At 35.3% G+C, this 17,925-nt stretch overlaps 1 protein-coding gene across 1 annotated transcript; it reads left to right on the forward strand.

Moving 5' to 3' along the window:
• The first annotated feature begins 1,537 nt into the window (after positions 1-1,537).
• On the forward strand, positions 1,538-2,824 carry LOC145031991 (LOB domain-containing protein 37-like). Its single transcript, XM_078980653.1, has 2 exons — positions 1,538-1,892; positions 2,070-2,824. The coding sequence occupies exons 1-2, from the start codon at positions 1,709-1,711 to the stop codon at positions 2,576-2,578; spliced, it is 693 nt and encodes a 230-aa protein (XP_078836779.1). The 5' UTR covers positions 1,538-1,708; the 3' UTR covers positions 2,579-2,824.
• Positions 2,825-17,925: the final 15,101 nt, after the last annotated feature.

Consider the following 17,925-nt stretch of genomic DNA (forward strand, 5'->3'; position numbering starts at 1 on the left):
AAAATAATATAAGTATTTGTTATATATAATCAGGAAGCATTATCATTTTATTATACAAGGTAGTAGCAACGTAGGGTAAATTACACGAATGGTCCCTGTGGTTTGAAATAATTTGTACGTTTGATTCTAATAATTCTTTTTACCTATTGTTTTTTGTTGTGCTTGGTCATTGGTCGATTTAGAAAGCCAATTATACCCTTTATGATTTTATTGTTACTTCTTTTTGTTATTTTTTATTTTCATGATAAAAGATAATATGAAATTGGGCCCACCACCACCCCTTATTTCTTCCTAATCTTGTTTTTCTTAGGAGATTCTCTATCAACCTCTTACCCTTTCTAATTTTATTTTTACATCTTCGGTTTGATTCAGTGTGTTCTTCAAAGCTAAAATAGAGAGAGGCAAAAGAAGACGAAGGGTACCGATAAAAATCCATATTGCAGTGGAAGATGGATTTAGGTTTTGAGATCAATTTAAGATGTGTAAAAATCAAGAAACAATTTCAGCCCCAACGTCCCTCTAATGTGTGGTTCATTTTTTTTCACGCTCCATCTCTTGTTTTTTTGGAAGATGGTCTGAAGTCCACCACCACCACCACCCCACCGCTCACCACACTCCCCACCTTAAACCTCAATATGCCCTCTTTCACAATTTGATTCCACCCGCTATATCTCCGATCTAAATCCACCATATTCGACTCCATATGTTATGGTTAGACCACTTTAATTACAATGGTTTGTTTCTTCCAAAAAATGTCAGAAGTTGCGACCCCAATTTAAAGAGACATGAGTTTTTGTTTGCGATACACAGACAAGCAAGCGAGGGAGTATGATTTAAGGTAGTTACGACTGCTCCATTTTTGGTTCAATAATTCCATCATGTTCTTAGTGTACATTTTGATTTAAGGATTTTTAATTAGGTTTGATTTCACCCAAGCTTACTGTATTGATTTTTTTTTCTAATCTTGATGGATTGGAAAAGATGAACCCAAAAAAGATTGATGGGTTGCTTTGATATTTGATTATGATTTTGGGATGGTGAGGTCCGGTGAAGTATTTCCAACAAAGATATAGGAAGGAGTAGGGAAAGAGTAGTTATGAGATCCATCTCTTTTTAATAATCAATATTAAAAGCTATTTAAATAACAAAAGTTTAAAAAAAGAATTTGAAAATGGCAATATAGTCTTTTCAAGTCTGATTAAGACTAAGTATGCAACAAAAAAACAATAGAGACCGTTCGAGTTAAATGTTTTTTAAGGACCAAACATATAGGTTCTTCCAAACCATAGGGACCATTAGTGTAATTTACCCTAGAATGTAATTTGATCGAAAAGTAAAGTAAAAGTGAATAATAAGTGATATCTGAAAGTGAAAGGGCATAAAAATATTATCCAATAAGCTGCCAAAGATAGAAGCGGAGGTAAATCTCCGCGAAAACACGGAGCCGCTCTCGCCCAATACTTTGGAATCCACCCACTTTCTTAACCCAACCATGGTTAACTTAACCCTAACACCCTTCCTTTACAAATTCCCTTCTCCCCTCAATTTTCCCCATATCTCCTCTCGGTTTCATTTCTCCACCTCCAAACCTCATCCTCTCCCTCTCCCTCTCCCTCTCCCTCTCCCTCTCTCTGTATATTTGTCGGCAAACCCCCCCATCACACACACAAACACACAGACTAAATCTGAAGTACCTGACGTTTCAACCATGAGTTGCAATGGATGCCGAGTCCTCCGAAAGGGGTGCAGCGATAGCTGTATTCTCCGCCCCTGTTTGCAGTGGATTGATACTCCTGAAGCTCAAGGTCACGCCACCGTATTCGTTGCCAAATTCTTCGGCCGCGCTGGTCTCATGTCCTTCATCTCCGCCGTTCCTGAAAACCAACGTCCATGTAAACAACCTCACCTCGCTCAAAAACTTGCTTAATTTTAGATTCCAACCAACTGTTTGTGTGTGTGTGTTTGTTTCGGTAATTTAAAGTAGATAGTGCACGACAAATTCAATGCTAGGGTTTGGAAATTGGAGTCGTTTTACTTTTTGACTTACCTAGTTTATTTTGCATCTACAGCTCTTTTTCAATCGCTATTATTTGAAGCTGCCGGTCGGACGGTGAATCCAGTCAACGGAGCTGTCGGACTTTTGTGGACAGGGAACTGGCACATGTGTCAGGCATCGGTGGATACAGTTCTCCGAGGCGGCACGTTACGCCCGATCCCGGAGCTTAGCGACGGATTCCCGACGATGCCAAAACTCGGTGATTCCTCGGAAATAGATGTAACTCGCTTTGACTTGCTCAAACCTCAGGATCCGGTCACACATCCGCGGTCGAAGGTGCAGAAGCGTCGGCGAGCCGGTGAGCCGCCATCAAACATGACACAATCGCACGATCTTGAACTCAATATAAATCAGAGCTTTACAGCTGTTAAAGGCTTCCCTGAGAAACGGCGGCAGGGAAGTCCGTCGATGAATTCTGAAGACTCCGTGACTACAACGTGTTTGGGCGGCGCCGGTGGGCTTGGAGAGTATAGTTTTACTCAAGGAGGAAGAGAAGTGCATCTGCTGAATCTGTTCAAATGATGAGTTGTAGCGTCAATTTTGATCTGGAAGGAAATATGTTTGGCCGGATTTTAGATTCCGGCGACTTTTTGTAGTTCACGGGCACAGGATTTCCCTCCGTCGGAGATTTTGTTTTTTGTAAGGAGGGGAAAATGAAAGTTCGCCGGTGATTCCCATTTACATCTTCTGTTAAATCTCATTGTAGCAAACCTCAGTCTTGTAACCGGAAAATAAATTATTTGTTTCAAACAAAAACGTTTTCCTTGAGTTTTCACTTTTCAGTAAAAAAAAAAAAAAGTAAACTCATTGTTTTTGTTCTTCTTAATATTTTAATATTTTTATTATAGTATATAATTGTTTATTTATTATGCTTCATTTTATTATAACGTACTATTTTGATTTTTATGGCAAGATATTGTTATTCGATAATTTCAATTTTCACCCGGTTATAATATATTTACGCAAATGTCAGTGCATTGTGAAGTTTAAATTATATATTTAAAATATCGACACATATATGTTATTAAAAAATTTTAATGGCAAATTTTTAAGCCTTTTTAAGATTTTTGCTGCATTAAAAGTTAAAACCAGAACTGTATAAAAAAAACTACTTTTACCTTTATTACATATGATAACCGATTTGTCGCCATAAAATAAAACTTTGTAAGAAAAAATACTTAATTTCACAAATCTTTTTGTTTTTATGCTAATACTTTTACCTTTATTATATAGGGTTAGGTTCATGTCAGACGGTCTAATTTTGTGAGACGTATTTTTTAATTTTTTTTAGTTAATTCAAGTTCCGAAAATAATATTTAAATTTTTTTTTTGATTTTTTCATTTATTTTGCATTTTAAAATTATTTTTAGAATATTTACAGTGTAATATTCTATTTAAAATATTTCACGTATCTTTAAAAAAATAAGATTTTTTTTAATTTTTTTATATTTTTTTAGTTAATTCAAGTTCCGAAAATAATATTTAAAAAAAATTTATAGATTTTTCCATTTATTTTGCATTTTAAAATTATTTTTTAGAATATGTCAGTGTAATATTCTATTTAGAATATATTCTATTTGGAATATATTCTAAATAGAATATTAAACTGACATATTCTAAAAAATAATTTTAAAATGCAAAATAAATGGAAAAATCTAAAAATTCTTTTTTTAAATATTATTTTTGGAACTTGAGTTAACTAAAAAAACAAAAATAAAAAAAATTCTATTTTTTTTTAAAAATACGTGAAATATTCTAAATAGAATATTACACTGTACATATTTTAAAAATAATTTTAAAATGCAAAATAAATGGAAAAATCAAAAAATTCTTTTTTTTAAATATTATTTTCGGAACATGAATTAACTAAAAAAAATAAAAATAAAATAAAAAAAAGCATCTCACAGTCTCATAAAATATAGGTGGTCTCAAATGAACCTAACCCTATATATATATATATATATATATATATATATATATATATATATATATATATATATATATATATATATATATATATTATGTATTTAGAAAAAGGGATTATACATGATTTTTTAATTAAACATTGTATTTATATATTATTTTAAATATTGTTTCTTAATATACAAGTTATTTTTTCCCTATTTAAATGGTTTAAAGCATAAAAATATGTTTTTTTGAAGTACATGTATATATTTTTACGTATTTGAAAATGTAAATACATTTTTTAAAAGTATAAATATAAATTTTTACATTTTTTATAATATATTAATATAATTTTTAAAAGTATAAATATGTATTTATAAGTATAAATAAGTCAAAAGTGTGCTCATGTATAAAAAAAATACATTTATACTTTTAAATATGTATCTAAACTTCTAAAACTATATTTATAATTCTAAAAATATATGGATGTTTCTAAAAAAAACTTTATATATATATATATATATATATATATATATATATATATATATATATATATAATCTTAAAAAATATATCGTACTTCTTCAAACTTCTTCGAATTAGACTTTGAATTTTTTTTTTTTTTTGGAACCAGAAGTTCCTTCAGACTTTCTCTTTTTGCCAACTTCAATCTTGCTGGCGGTTCTTCCCTTGATCATTTGCTCAACAGACTTAGCAGCCCAAATAGCTGCCTCCAAAGTAGGTGTCTGTCGCAATGGCACATCATACTCCCATGGAAGTCCTTTTGTCTACCAGTCAACTTTTGTCAGCTCGTCTGGAATGATGGGCAAAGCAAACTCCATTTTGTCTGTAAAGGCATTGGTGTATTCATCAATGGACATGTTGTCCTTCTTCAACATCAAGAATTGGTTCTCTAGCTCTAGCAGATTTTGGGCCGAGCAGAACTTGTGTTTGAATTGCACCAAGAACTCTGCCCAAGTCCGTTGCAGTGGCTCATTAGGGCATAGGGTCTTCCCTAAAGTGTTCCACCAACTAGGGATGAGCGTGGGACGGAATCGGTACCGACCCGTACCGTTCCCGATTTCCCGAAAACTAAATTTGGTCAAAAGTCAATCCCGAGTACCGAACTGAATTAACATCACTGGTACCGGTACGAGGAATGGTACTAGTTTTCGGTACTAGTACCCGTACTGATGGTACCGATTCCCGAATTTTATGTATTTGGAGTACCAAGTACTATCCCATGTTTTTACATCCGGTACGGTTCGGTACCGGTTCCGGTATGGGATCGAGATTTGGGAAAAACTGCTCATCCCTACCACCGACGAACAGCTCCACCTCTGAACTAACGTACTACATATGTGGTTTGTAATTTTCCCTTGCAACCATATGTCATGAAAGCCAATTCCATCTCCGACATCCAATCCATAACTCCGATCGGATCTTCTTTTCCAGTGAAGGTCGATGGTTTGCAAGTTAAAAAATCTTTGTACTTGCATCCAAGTCGATCATTTCCTCCATCTTGGTTGTTTTGTCTAACTATTGGTGGGTTTCCTTGACCAACAATCCTATTGAAGTTTCCTCCTTCTGACTGCCCTCTATTCACTTCGAGCTCTTCAATCAGTATAGAAAATTTTTCATGATTCTGCTGAAACAGACGTCTAGTTTCCTCCATTTGATGATCTAACATTGTCTGCATCATTTCTTGTACCCCAGCCATTGTCATTGGCTCTGGTGTAGCTGCTACAACAAGTACCTTCTCAATTGCTGGTGGTTGAGGCCGTTGATTCCTGTTTCAGTTTGCGTTTCCAACTTCGTTTGTAGTTCATGCCATTTTTTTTTAATCTATACACTGAATAAGGTGAATTTAGATCCTCATTCACGATAGATATTTAAATAATATATATCACTCCGAAATGTTTACATGTTAGTTCTAATATCGTAGTCGAACGCTTAGAATCCTAAACACATAAGGTTTCCAGATCCAGTCGGCAACAGACCGTAGATCCGAACAAATAATATCATATATGCAAAACATATAACATTTAGCACATAAAAACACTTTCGACATTTTCCTAAATCATTCTAGTGCTCGTGTCTAAAATATGATAGACACTCGTCTCACAATCATCACTTAGCATTCTAAGTTTAAGTCTAGAAATCCTACAAATTCCTAGTTTGCTTAAACTAATGCTCTGATACCAACTGCGATATCCCCAATTTTTCTTAGCTAGAAAATATCGATTTAATTTATGTTTTTAAAATAAAATCATAGTAATTTTTCAAAAGATGTAGTGGAATTTTTTCCCAAAACAAAATATAAGAAAATTTTAACAAAACATTTCTTAAAGAAATAAATATTTTCATTATATATCAAAAAACCTCGGGTTGTCATGTTCTGAAACAGACCAAAAGCATAAATAGTAAAATTATAAGCCTTACAACAGATATTTACAACTACTGACTTATAATTCAAAAATCCCTCTTCAACCTTCAAACTACGCTCATGGTCCACTACCTGTAATACAGAAAACTGAGTGGGTCAGACTCAGGCTTGGGGGCCTGGTGAGCATATAGGGTTTTCAACTCACAATAAATAAGTTTATAAATTTCATCAAACATCAATAACCCAATTACACATTCTCGTTATTCTCACATTACGCCCCTAAAACAACTATCACAAGGGACCCAGTCTAAGAATTTTCATCGGGGTGATAACACTGCTTTGGTGGTTTCCCAACAATTTATGTCAAATAAGGCAACCATGTGGGGGATGGATTAGAACAAATGAACATCAATGTTCAATAACACCTACAGGTTGCGAGCCTGTCAGCGTTCCACAAGACTGTCTAGAAAAGTCAGTGGTCGTTATCCATACTCCGCTAGATGACTGGATCACAATAGCATCGATGTCTCTCATCATTTTATTTCATCACACATCAACTATTTATCCATGTTTTACCCAACATTTTTGTAGATAAAAATACACATACATTTTAAATCATTTAAAAACCTGTATAAAACATTCATTCAACACTCATCTCAAATAAACAAACAATAAATATACACATTGCACGTATTTTATAAAAAATACTTCATATCTATGTGTAAGGTGAAAGTGACTATACACTAATTTGATAAGATGATAATCAGGCAGTACTCCGGCTCTAAAAATAATATTTTACGATGAAACCGGAGTGTTTTTTCAAAAACCAGGCTCCACACGGGCAGAGTTTCGACTTAAAAACTCTTTTTCTCGGGATCTTCGGGGCTCTCAGACTTGCTTTGGGAGTCGGGATGATACCGGAACTCCGGAGGTATTTCTTGCAATTTAGGAGAGAGTTTAGGGGTGAAAGATGTAAAGAATGCAAGGTTCTAAATAACGTAAGGCGTAACTTGACGGTAAGGTAAAAGTTAAGCCATGACAAGTCTTGACGAGCCATGACGTTTTTCAAGGCGTGATTAATTATATATACATTAAAATATATAAACCATATAATTATTGAATTTTATCAAATATATTAAGTTTTTATAAGTGTTATATTAATATCTAATAGAAAAAAGTTAACAAAAACTCATTTATTTTAGGCCCGATAAAAAAACAAAAAAAAACCCCGCTCCTTGAAAAAAAACTCGCGCTATAACGCGATAAGGCGCGCCTTCACTCGTTATTTGGGCATCACGCTTCACAAACACGCCTTGGACGTTTTCGTAACGGCTACACCACGCATCGCTTCATGGCACGCCTTGAGGCGCGCCATGACACGCTTTTTAGAATCATGAAAGAATGTAAACAAAATCCGACTGCCCTCGACATCTATTTATAGGGGCTGGAACCTCGATTTACGTTGGGCGTTATATTCTCATACGTTGGGCGTATGGGTGGATCATCTAGGACGCATCGGAGCTACGGGCATGCGTCTCTCATGCGAAGTAGCAGGCTATGTGGCCCATTTCGGACCCCGAACACGAGTACGCTGGGCGTACTCCCATTTATTAAACTTCAAAAATTCGTAACTTTTGCATACGAGCTCCGTTTTTGACCTTCTTTATATTCACGCATAGGTGAGATTATGTTCCACAACTTTCGTTTAGACTCCGTCGGCTAATTTTGATTTATTTTTAAAGTTATATTTTTAACAGACCGGGATAGAAAAAGTTCGTTAAAAATTCATAACTTCTTCTTCTGACGTCCGTTTTCGTCTTTCTTTTTACCGTTAAACTTCAATCAACAAGATCTTCGATTATCGTTTAGATTGTTTCGGCTAAAAATCACTTAATCTAAATTTTGAGTTTTGGGCTGCATACTGCTAAGTCAAAACTTCAAAAAATCATAACTTCCTCATACGAATTCAGATTTGGACATTCTTTTTATGGACGCCCTCGGTTTAACGTATTATATGATTTTCGTTTAGATCACTAAGGCTAGAAAAAACTTTAATGAAAATTCACTTTTTACGTCACATAGCGTTGTGTCGGTTCTGTCGCGAAACTTCGACATGTCATAACTTATTTGTTATAACTCGAATTTTGGTATTCTTTATACCTCCGGAATCCTTATTTCAACTACTACAACTTTCTACTTAGATATCGACTTTATTTAATATTTATTTTCGACGCTCATTTTTTATTCTTAATTCATTAAATTATAATAATTAAGTAAACAACCACAAAATTCACATAATATTCACATAACTCCTCTTTATTACTTCAAAACGAGTTACAAAGGTTAACCTAGACTATTACATTATGTTTAGTTCTTAGCACAGAAACACGGACGTTACATTCCCAACCTCACCGAACGCCCCACTAACTTACTTAGCACAGATATATGTAACGCCCGTAGATCCGGACTTATCAATTTAGAGACAATAAGTGTCAAAAATGACTTTTTGGCAAAATATTATTTAGAATAAATAATCTTGACAAAGTTTTAGTATATGTTACAAGGTTTCCGTACATATAAAGACCGCCAAAATCCGAGTTATAACGAAGAAGTTATGAACCGTCGAAGTTTCGCGACGGAACCGACACGATATCGGGAAACGTAAATAGTGAATTTACGATAGAGGGAGATTTAGCCTTAGCGATCTAAACAAAAGTCATAGAATACGTTAAACCGAAAGCTTCCATAAAAAGAACGCCCAAATATGACCTCATATGAGAAAGTTATGTTTTTTCGAAGTTTCGGATTAGCAATGTATAGCCCGAAATTCGAATATTAGATCGAGCGGTTTTTAGCCGACACAACCTAAATGAGAATCGAATATCTCTTTATGAGTAGTGTAACGATAAAAAGACAGACAAAAATGGACATCAGATGAAGAAGTTATGAGATTTTAACGGACTAATCCTGTCCCGGCCTGTTAAAAATATAAATTTAAAAATAATGTCAAAATTAGCCGACGGAGTCTAAACAAAAGTTGTAGAGTACGTCTCCACCTACGCGTGGATATAAATAACGTCTAAAACGGAGTTCGTATGAACGAGTTACAAATTATAATAGCATATTTACGTATTAAAATAAACTATAAATCATATATATGTACACACACACACACACACACACACACACATATATATATATATATATATATATATATATATACACACACACATATGTTATATCATTAGAAAGGTATCGACGACGCGGTCATTATAAGATTAATGTTGAGTTATTTCGATATTAGTTTAGTACAAATACCATCAACACCATTTAAAATAGTATTATAGCGGTGTGTTTAGTTTTTTATACAACTAAAATGTCATTAAGTAATTATGGAGGGTAGTTTTTGAAAATTCAATTAGTATAAATATGAGCCTTGGGCTCTCATATTTTTGCACCGTTCTCTTGATCAAGAGTCTTTCTCTCCTTATCCCCCGAGCATTTCGGTCCCTCGTGATTCGCCTTCTATTTCTGTAGTTTTTAGTATAGTAAGGTGAGCGCTGAAGCGCTGTACGAATCTTACTTAGAAAGATTCAGCAACGAAGTTCTGCCCCTGCAGAGCCCGACTCCTAGCTAAAATCCCCTTGTAAGTAAGTTATGCTTACCCTATTTTAATATAGCTTATATTTTAAATTAATATTATTATTATAAATTTATAATAAATATTTGAGCTATTATTATGACTTATATAAGTGTCGTTATAATATCTTTTTAACTACTCACAGTACGGGGAATCTGGTTTAAAGGGCCGCATAGGGTTGTTGGATTTCAGAAGTGCTATACACCAAAATTGTCCTGCCTTCTGGTGTTTTATGTCTGGCCCCTGTTTGTACATAGTGGTTGAAAAGTATTGTTTAAATGCTTATATAATAATAATAATAATAATAATAATAATAATAATAATAATAATAATAACAATAATAAGACTAATAATTAGTCACGGTAAATATTAGACTAAAATCTAGTGGTAATAATACTGGGTTTCGTCGAAGGAAATTATTTTAACGTAAACGGAGTGTTGTCCGAGTACCGAGTCACCACCTTCTCAGGTGAGTGCATAGTTACTGTCATCTTACATATAGATATGAAGTATTTTATATAAACTACGTGCTATGTGTGCATATTATCTGAATACTTGTTGTCTATGTTGGATGAACGTTTTTTTATACATGTTTTTAAATGATTTGAACTGTATACGTATTTTAAATATACAAGTATGTTGGGTATGAGATGAGTAGATGAATGATGAAAGATAAAAGATGATGTGAGTAAACATTAGCAGCTACAGACTTAGTGCCTAGCAAATAACATCGGCAGTTGTGGACTTAGTGCCTATTGGACAAACACTGGTAGCTATGAACTTAGTACCTATTAGGAATTGGTAGCTATGGACTTAGTACCTATTAGATAAACACTGGTTGCTATGGATTTAGTACCCAACAACTATGGAATTAGTGCTTTACGAACGAGCATTGGCAGCTACGGATTTAGTGTCAGTCCTATAACTCTAGAAGCAAAGGACTTTAGAATGAACGAATGCGGGATAGATGACTCTTAGGATAGATCCTTAAGAGTAAAGAAGACAATGGGGATGGGTAATTGAGTCGATTGTTTGATTGTTTAAACATAATAATTATATTATTGTGGGTTGAAAACCCTATGTACTCACCAGGTTTCCCAACCTAACCCACTCAGTTTATTTATATTACAGGTGTTGAGATGACGTCACATTACATTGAGAGATTAAGGAGATGTAGATCACTAGTGTAAATAAATGTAAGTTCTGTTTATGCTTATGTTTTTGTATTGACGATGACGTCCCAATTGTTTTAAAACGAATTAAAAATACTTTTCTTCGGAAATGCTTTGATAACGTATTTATCATGTTTTCCTGGGAACAAATTCCACAACATTTTTATTAAAAAAGGTACTCTGATTTTTATAAAGCATAAACAAAATCGGTCTTTTCTGGCCGTGAAAATGGGGATGTCAAATAACAAAATCTACCCTAGGATCACAACCATACGAGGAACATGAAATAAGGCCAAATCAGTTATTCTAAGGCTATAACATCCTAACCGTATACAGTTTTAAAAGCATACACGAGCAGTTTCTAATACCAACAATCATTCTCATTCTAGCATGGCATACAATATCTCCAAGGCTACAAGCACCACATACCAAGCCAATCTATTGTTGACTACTCAACACTAGCATGCAAGTCTACTGACTGATACAACATATTTATGCGTCTCCCCTAGCCCTTACTAGCATTTGATTCACAGATTCATAAACAAAGTCATAACAGATAACATATACGGGTATTCTGGGGAAACTTACATGAGCTCGGCTGATTGCGTGTACCACACCCTTTTCTTATTTTAGAAAGTTCTTTCCTTGAAAACATTTTTCTTTTTGAAAACTTTACAGGTCCTTAGTTTGAGTTCAGACTCACCCTTAAGTATGTCCGAATCCCTCAAACCAAGGCTCTGATACCAACTTGTAACGACCCAAAAATCTAGGGTAAAATTTTCATTTTTAATACAGTCAGAACACATTTGTCTTTAAATCCAAACATTCTAAAACCATAATTAATTAAAAACATTCATCAGAGTTCATCCCAATATCATGTATTGCGGAAAACACGGGTGTATGCACTGCGATCAAGCGGAGCCCTTCCTTTCCAAACATACCTGAAACCATAAACAAAACTGTAAGCACGAAGCTTAGTGAGTTCCCCAGAGCATACACCACACACAATCCACATAACGCATATCATATAAGCTAATAAGCTCCATATAACACATAAGCCATGCATACATAAATCTGTAAGGATGTCGTGGGCTCCCCCTCAAGGTCTTACACCTTCGTGTCATGGGCTACCCCACTCAGAATTTACCTGGGAATGCCATGGGCTACCCCACATCGTCATACATCCAATGTGCCATGGGTTACCCAACATGGTCCTTACCTGGGAATGCCATGGGCTACCCCACATGGTCTTACATCCAATTGCCACAGGGTCCCCCCGAGGTCTTCCATGTAATAACATACAATCTCATAGCATATCAAATCACAGAATGACTAGCATCCTACAAACACATACATAAACTTGTAAGGATGCTGTGGATTCCCCTAGGGTCTTACACCATCATGTCATGGGCTAACCCACATGGTATTTACTAACACATATACCATAATCATATAATGGGTCGGCCTTGGTGCCTTAGACGCATTGGTATGGTAAGAAGACTTACCTGATAATGCTGAAGTCCCACGGATAAAACTCTAGTTGTTGGTTGACAGGTTCCTAAACTGTCAATCATCAAACAATACCCAATTAATATTTGGGTTCCACGCCTAAGGTCCAACTTACACTCCCAAGGCCTAAAAGTCAAGTTATGGACCAAAGCCCAACACATGGCCCAACTTTCCAAATTCGGCCCAAACCTCTATGTGGACTTATTTTAAGGCCCAAACAATTATTCTAGTCCAAACAATTGGCATTTTGATGGCGCAATAGCTAATAATCCTCAAGGCCAATATATGGTCCACTTATGGTCCAATTTTCCAAATTAGGCCCAAGTCCCTCTAATGGGACTTCTCCTAAAGCCCAATAATCTTCTTAGTCCATAATTGTGTTCCCAATTGGCCCATAAAGGCCCAAAGTAGCTTAGTCCAATAAGTGGCCCAATAAGAACCCAAGACCAAATTAGGGTTTTTCACATAAAATGACGATTAGGGTTGAGTGTTCCTACTTTACCTATTAAGGACTTAATCCATTAACAACTTAATCCATTAAGTCCAATATTGTCTTAAGTCAATTTGTCAATGATTGTTAATTATTATTTTAATTTTATTAATTAATTATAGTACGAGTCCCATTCAATCCCCAAAATTAGGGTTTCATGACATTAGGGTTTTCCAAACGATAATTAGGGTTTCCTACCCAATACTAGCCCATTAGTCACATGTTTGGGCTTTTAGATCAATTAGGGCTTCATTGGACTAATTAGGGTTTCAAGAATCCCAAATGAGTCAAAATGCAAACGAGGCACACCGCCACCCAACACGGCGGGTAGTGGCGGCAGCCACCACTTCACGATGGTGGTTATTTGCTTTTTATTATCATGTCGGCCGATTACAGTTTCATAATGACCTTCCAATTAACACTCACACACACATATATGCAAAGATGCGCATACAACCATCACTACACGGCGACTGGTGGTGGCAGAACAGGAAAGGCGACGATAACCACCATGGTAGGTAGCCATGATGGTCTTCCATGGTTTCCAGTCAAACAAAACCACATACACTGAAAACACTAATATCAAAACACGCACACACTTCTGATCACCACCCCATCTGGTGACGCAAAACGACGATGACGGCATAAAACGACGGCAACAGCGGCGGTAATACAATATGTATAACCGAAAACAGAGATATAGGGCTGTTTTCGGTGGGGAAACGGTGGCAATCCATCACCGAAAACAACAACCACAGCAGCAGCAGAAGAAGAATACGACAGCTGAAACAGGAGAAGAAGGATGGTGGCGGATACTTGAACCTTCGCCGGCAGTCTTCATTGGCTCTTTCCCTATGGTTCTCGTCGTCACCGGCAGTAGGAACTCATGGTGGCTTCACGACTCCGACAATGGCGGCGTCGTAGGGTGCTCCGGCTTCATTAGGTAAGGAAGCGGTGGCCGATGATGAGGGTTGAGAGCATGACGGCTGGAAGGTGGGAGGTATAAGGGTGATGCGGTTGTATAAGCTTTAGGGTTAGGGTTTAACGAGTGGTGATAGGTTATATACCCCCGTCACAAACTTCATTCCATAATACCATCTTTGGTCCCTCCCTTTCCTTTCTTCTTTCAAACTAAGTACAATATTTACTAAATGGCCCCTATCTTTAACAATTCCTTACAATCCTAGTCCCAGAAGTTTCCATTTAACCCTCACATTTTAAAAACCCTTTCACTCTAAGTCTGATAATTACCAATCACCCACTGACTTCTAAAATCCTTTTTGGAATAAATCCCAAAATTACTCTTTAACCCTCGAATAATCCAATTTATAACATTCGACTCCCCAAAACTAACACCCCACTAAATAATACAGATTTAGGATGACAGTTCATTCATTAATTTTTATCTATTTGTTTATTTAATAAACAGGATGCTACAATCTTTCCTCTTACTCACAAATCGGACAACATTTAAAAGGAAGATCAATACCTTTTTGTTCCAATGCATCGAGTCGGTAATCTCCCAAGCAACAGCCTCTAAACAAAGATGTTTACTTTTCTAGGCACCCCAAGTACACCATCTAGTAGAATTAGCAGTGGAATTAAGAACCTTGAAATCAATCCATTGACGTGTAGATGTAACAAAAAAAACCCATCATTTGCTAAGGTCCAAACCCAATCGTCACGGCCAAGACCACACCGAAACCCACCAAACAGATTCAACAAATTATTTATTTGATTTTAAACAGCCCCTCTTCTAAATCTCCTAGCCCGGTTCCATTTCCAACTTGTGGGTACATCGATCCGTCACACCACATTTTGAGTTTAAATCAACCTTCACTAACCTTGGAAATTGATCTTTCAAAATAATATCTCCAAACAATCAATCTTTCCAAAAACTAGTATTAGTGTCATTCCCAACTTTCATATACAGCACATTGTAATCTACCACATTTTTTCCATAGAGTTTACGATCAACAGCAAAGATCATTGTCCAATGACTATTTCCAAAACTTTCTTACCATGGCCTTCAAAACCACCATTCTGTAAATAAATTTGATAGCCTCAATCCATAAAGTTATAAAAATGATTTTTTAAATGATCTGTTATAAAAATGATTTTTTTATTTTCCTTAATATTTATTATAAATGTTTTAAAAAAATGTCTTAACCAAAACAATAGTTAAAAATATTACTTAATTAAATAAATAATTTTTTAATTAAATAATCATAACAATAGTTAAAATCACACTAAATCAAGAATTGTGTTTAATTTTGTTTATTTGTAAACTGCATGTAAACTACCATAGGCGGATCCAAAGGGATCCTGGGGTAGCCCGGGATACCCCTCAAAAAAATTTCGGTAGTGTAATTTCTGTTTACGAATCTTTTAATTTTTTTCGATACAATGTATATATATGCATCCCTTTAGTTATAACACAAAACAAATAGTAGAGCTACTGGTTAAGGCGTTTGTTTATTGACGTAAAGCTCTCAAGTTCAATTCTTTCTCCTTACATATCCTTTGTCTATTTTTTTTATTTTCCCAACTATTATATTCCACATCATCAAACATATGTAAATTCAACCATTTTTGTCTATTATATAAGTATGTTATTATCATACTTCATTTGATGTCTACTTTGAATCTCACATCGATTCAAGTATCAAAATATACATCAACTTCATGTTTATATAACAAGACTTGAGGTTAGCTGAACATTCGATTAATGTTTGAGTTTAAAACCGAAACGGAACCAGGGAAAGCCAAGTACCCTCAAAAAAAATTTGGATTACCCGAAATATAAAATTGAGATACCCCTTTACTTTGGTCTTGGCTCCACCACTATAGAGTACTAGAGTTCATTGTAAAATCTTATTACAATATATGTTTATCTTATCATGTTGTTAAAAAAACTTACAATTTTATATTTTATATATTAATATAATGTAAGAATAATTTCGTAGTTAATACAATATAATTACGTAATCCTAACTTGCACGATTTTGCCAAGTATATTATAAGCGGAAGATGCCCACTTTTTTTTCACCAATTTTGAAAGACCCCAACTTTCGTAATTTTGAAAGACCCAAACTTTCATACTTCACTATATTATTACTCCAAAACATGCTACTTGCATATTCATAAACGCAATATTTTACATTGATAAAGAGGTTACAAACTACTAGATACAAAACGACTGTTACAAAGTGTTATATATTACATAACTACCCAGGATATTGTAATTTATACAAACATAAACTAAAGTACAAAAGTACTGTTACAAACTATTCTAATCTTTCAATAGTATATGAACATACTGGTTACTTATCACCTGCAATTGTTAAACATTGATAGGGTAAGCGATGACGCTTAGTGAGTTCAATAATAGATACAATATAACGTTGTGTCATATATATACTTCAATATGGCAGAAGCAAATAGGAACAAGGGACAACAAAGGCATATGTGAATCATGTGTTAAGCTTTTCATATCATGCGATGACTTGATTCAACGATATACAATCAATGAGACATAACAATTTCCACACTTGATATACATTAATAAAACTTTGGCCCAAATGGCATAGAAGACAAACAACTTTTGATTAACATCTTGTTAGATTTCAGGCCTATAGTCCTGTCTAACCATTTGCCAATGCCATAGAATAGAAGTCATTCTCTTACGGAGACATTCACTACATGGCCAGAGGCTACGTACTAGTACCAATGTGAATCTAAGTCCTTTCATTGATCACATGGTCAAAGGTATTACTTTTTGCTATAAAAATAGCGAATAAAATAACACGGGAAAATAACTCGGAATAATAACACTGAAAAGCACATAGCACATATAACACATAACATACATATGTTCCTATATATTCAACTCACCTTGAATTAACCGGGGGTCAAAATAGTAATTTGGGCAACACTTCGGCTTTAAATATGACTTTCTAAGTTGAAAACCGGGAGCTTAATTGAAAACTGGGCTCTGCGAAGGTAGGGCTTCAAAACCGAAAAGATAAAATTTTCGGGCTTTTCAGGCACTTCGTGGCGTATTTCGGGGGTTATAATCGATACCGGGGCTTCGGGGAATGTTAAGATGAAGAATATATGGAAAAAGGGGTAAAATATGGCAATTTTCTAAGATTACCCGGGAATGTTCACAACCTTCCTTTTATAGGCTGAGGTTCGGATGATGCGCTGGCAGAAGGGACTCATGGCTCGTACGTGGCTTCGTATGCGAAGGGCAAGTGGCAGGTCATATGCGAGGCGTCTTAGGAGGCGTCTTAGACGTCGCCTAGGATGCCGAAAGGCGCATCGGATTCTCATTGGCCCACGCTTTGGACTCGTCATCAGGGGGTGGCTGCTTCGTTCGAGGGACGTGGCTGATTTCGGTCCACTGATGCGAGATTCCTCGGAAATTGAGCCCCGAACTTCAAAAATCCATAACTTTCGCATACGAGCTCCGTTTTTGATGTTTTTTATATGCACGTGCAAACGGGAATATATTCTACAACTTTCGTTTAGACTTCGTCGGCTAATTTTGACTTTATTTTTAATATTGTTATTTTTAACAGACCGGGATAGGAAAATCCGGTAAAAATTCATAACTTCTTCATCCGACATCCGTTTTCGTCAGACTTTTTACCGTTGTACTACAAATGATGAGACCTTTGATTCTCGTTTAGGTTGTGTCAGATAAAAATCACTCGATCTAAAATTCGAGTTTTTAGCTGTTTACAGCTATTCCGAAACTTAGAAAA

Source organism: Lactuca saligna, chromosome 2, assembly GCF_052625555.1.
Source record: "Lactuca saligna cultivar CGN05327 chromosome 2, ASM5262555v1, whole genome shotgun sequence".
NCBI lineage: Eukaryota > Viridiplantae > Streptophyta > Magnoliopsida > Asterales > Asteraceae > Lactuca > Lactuca saligna.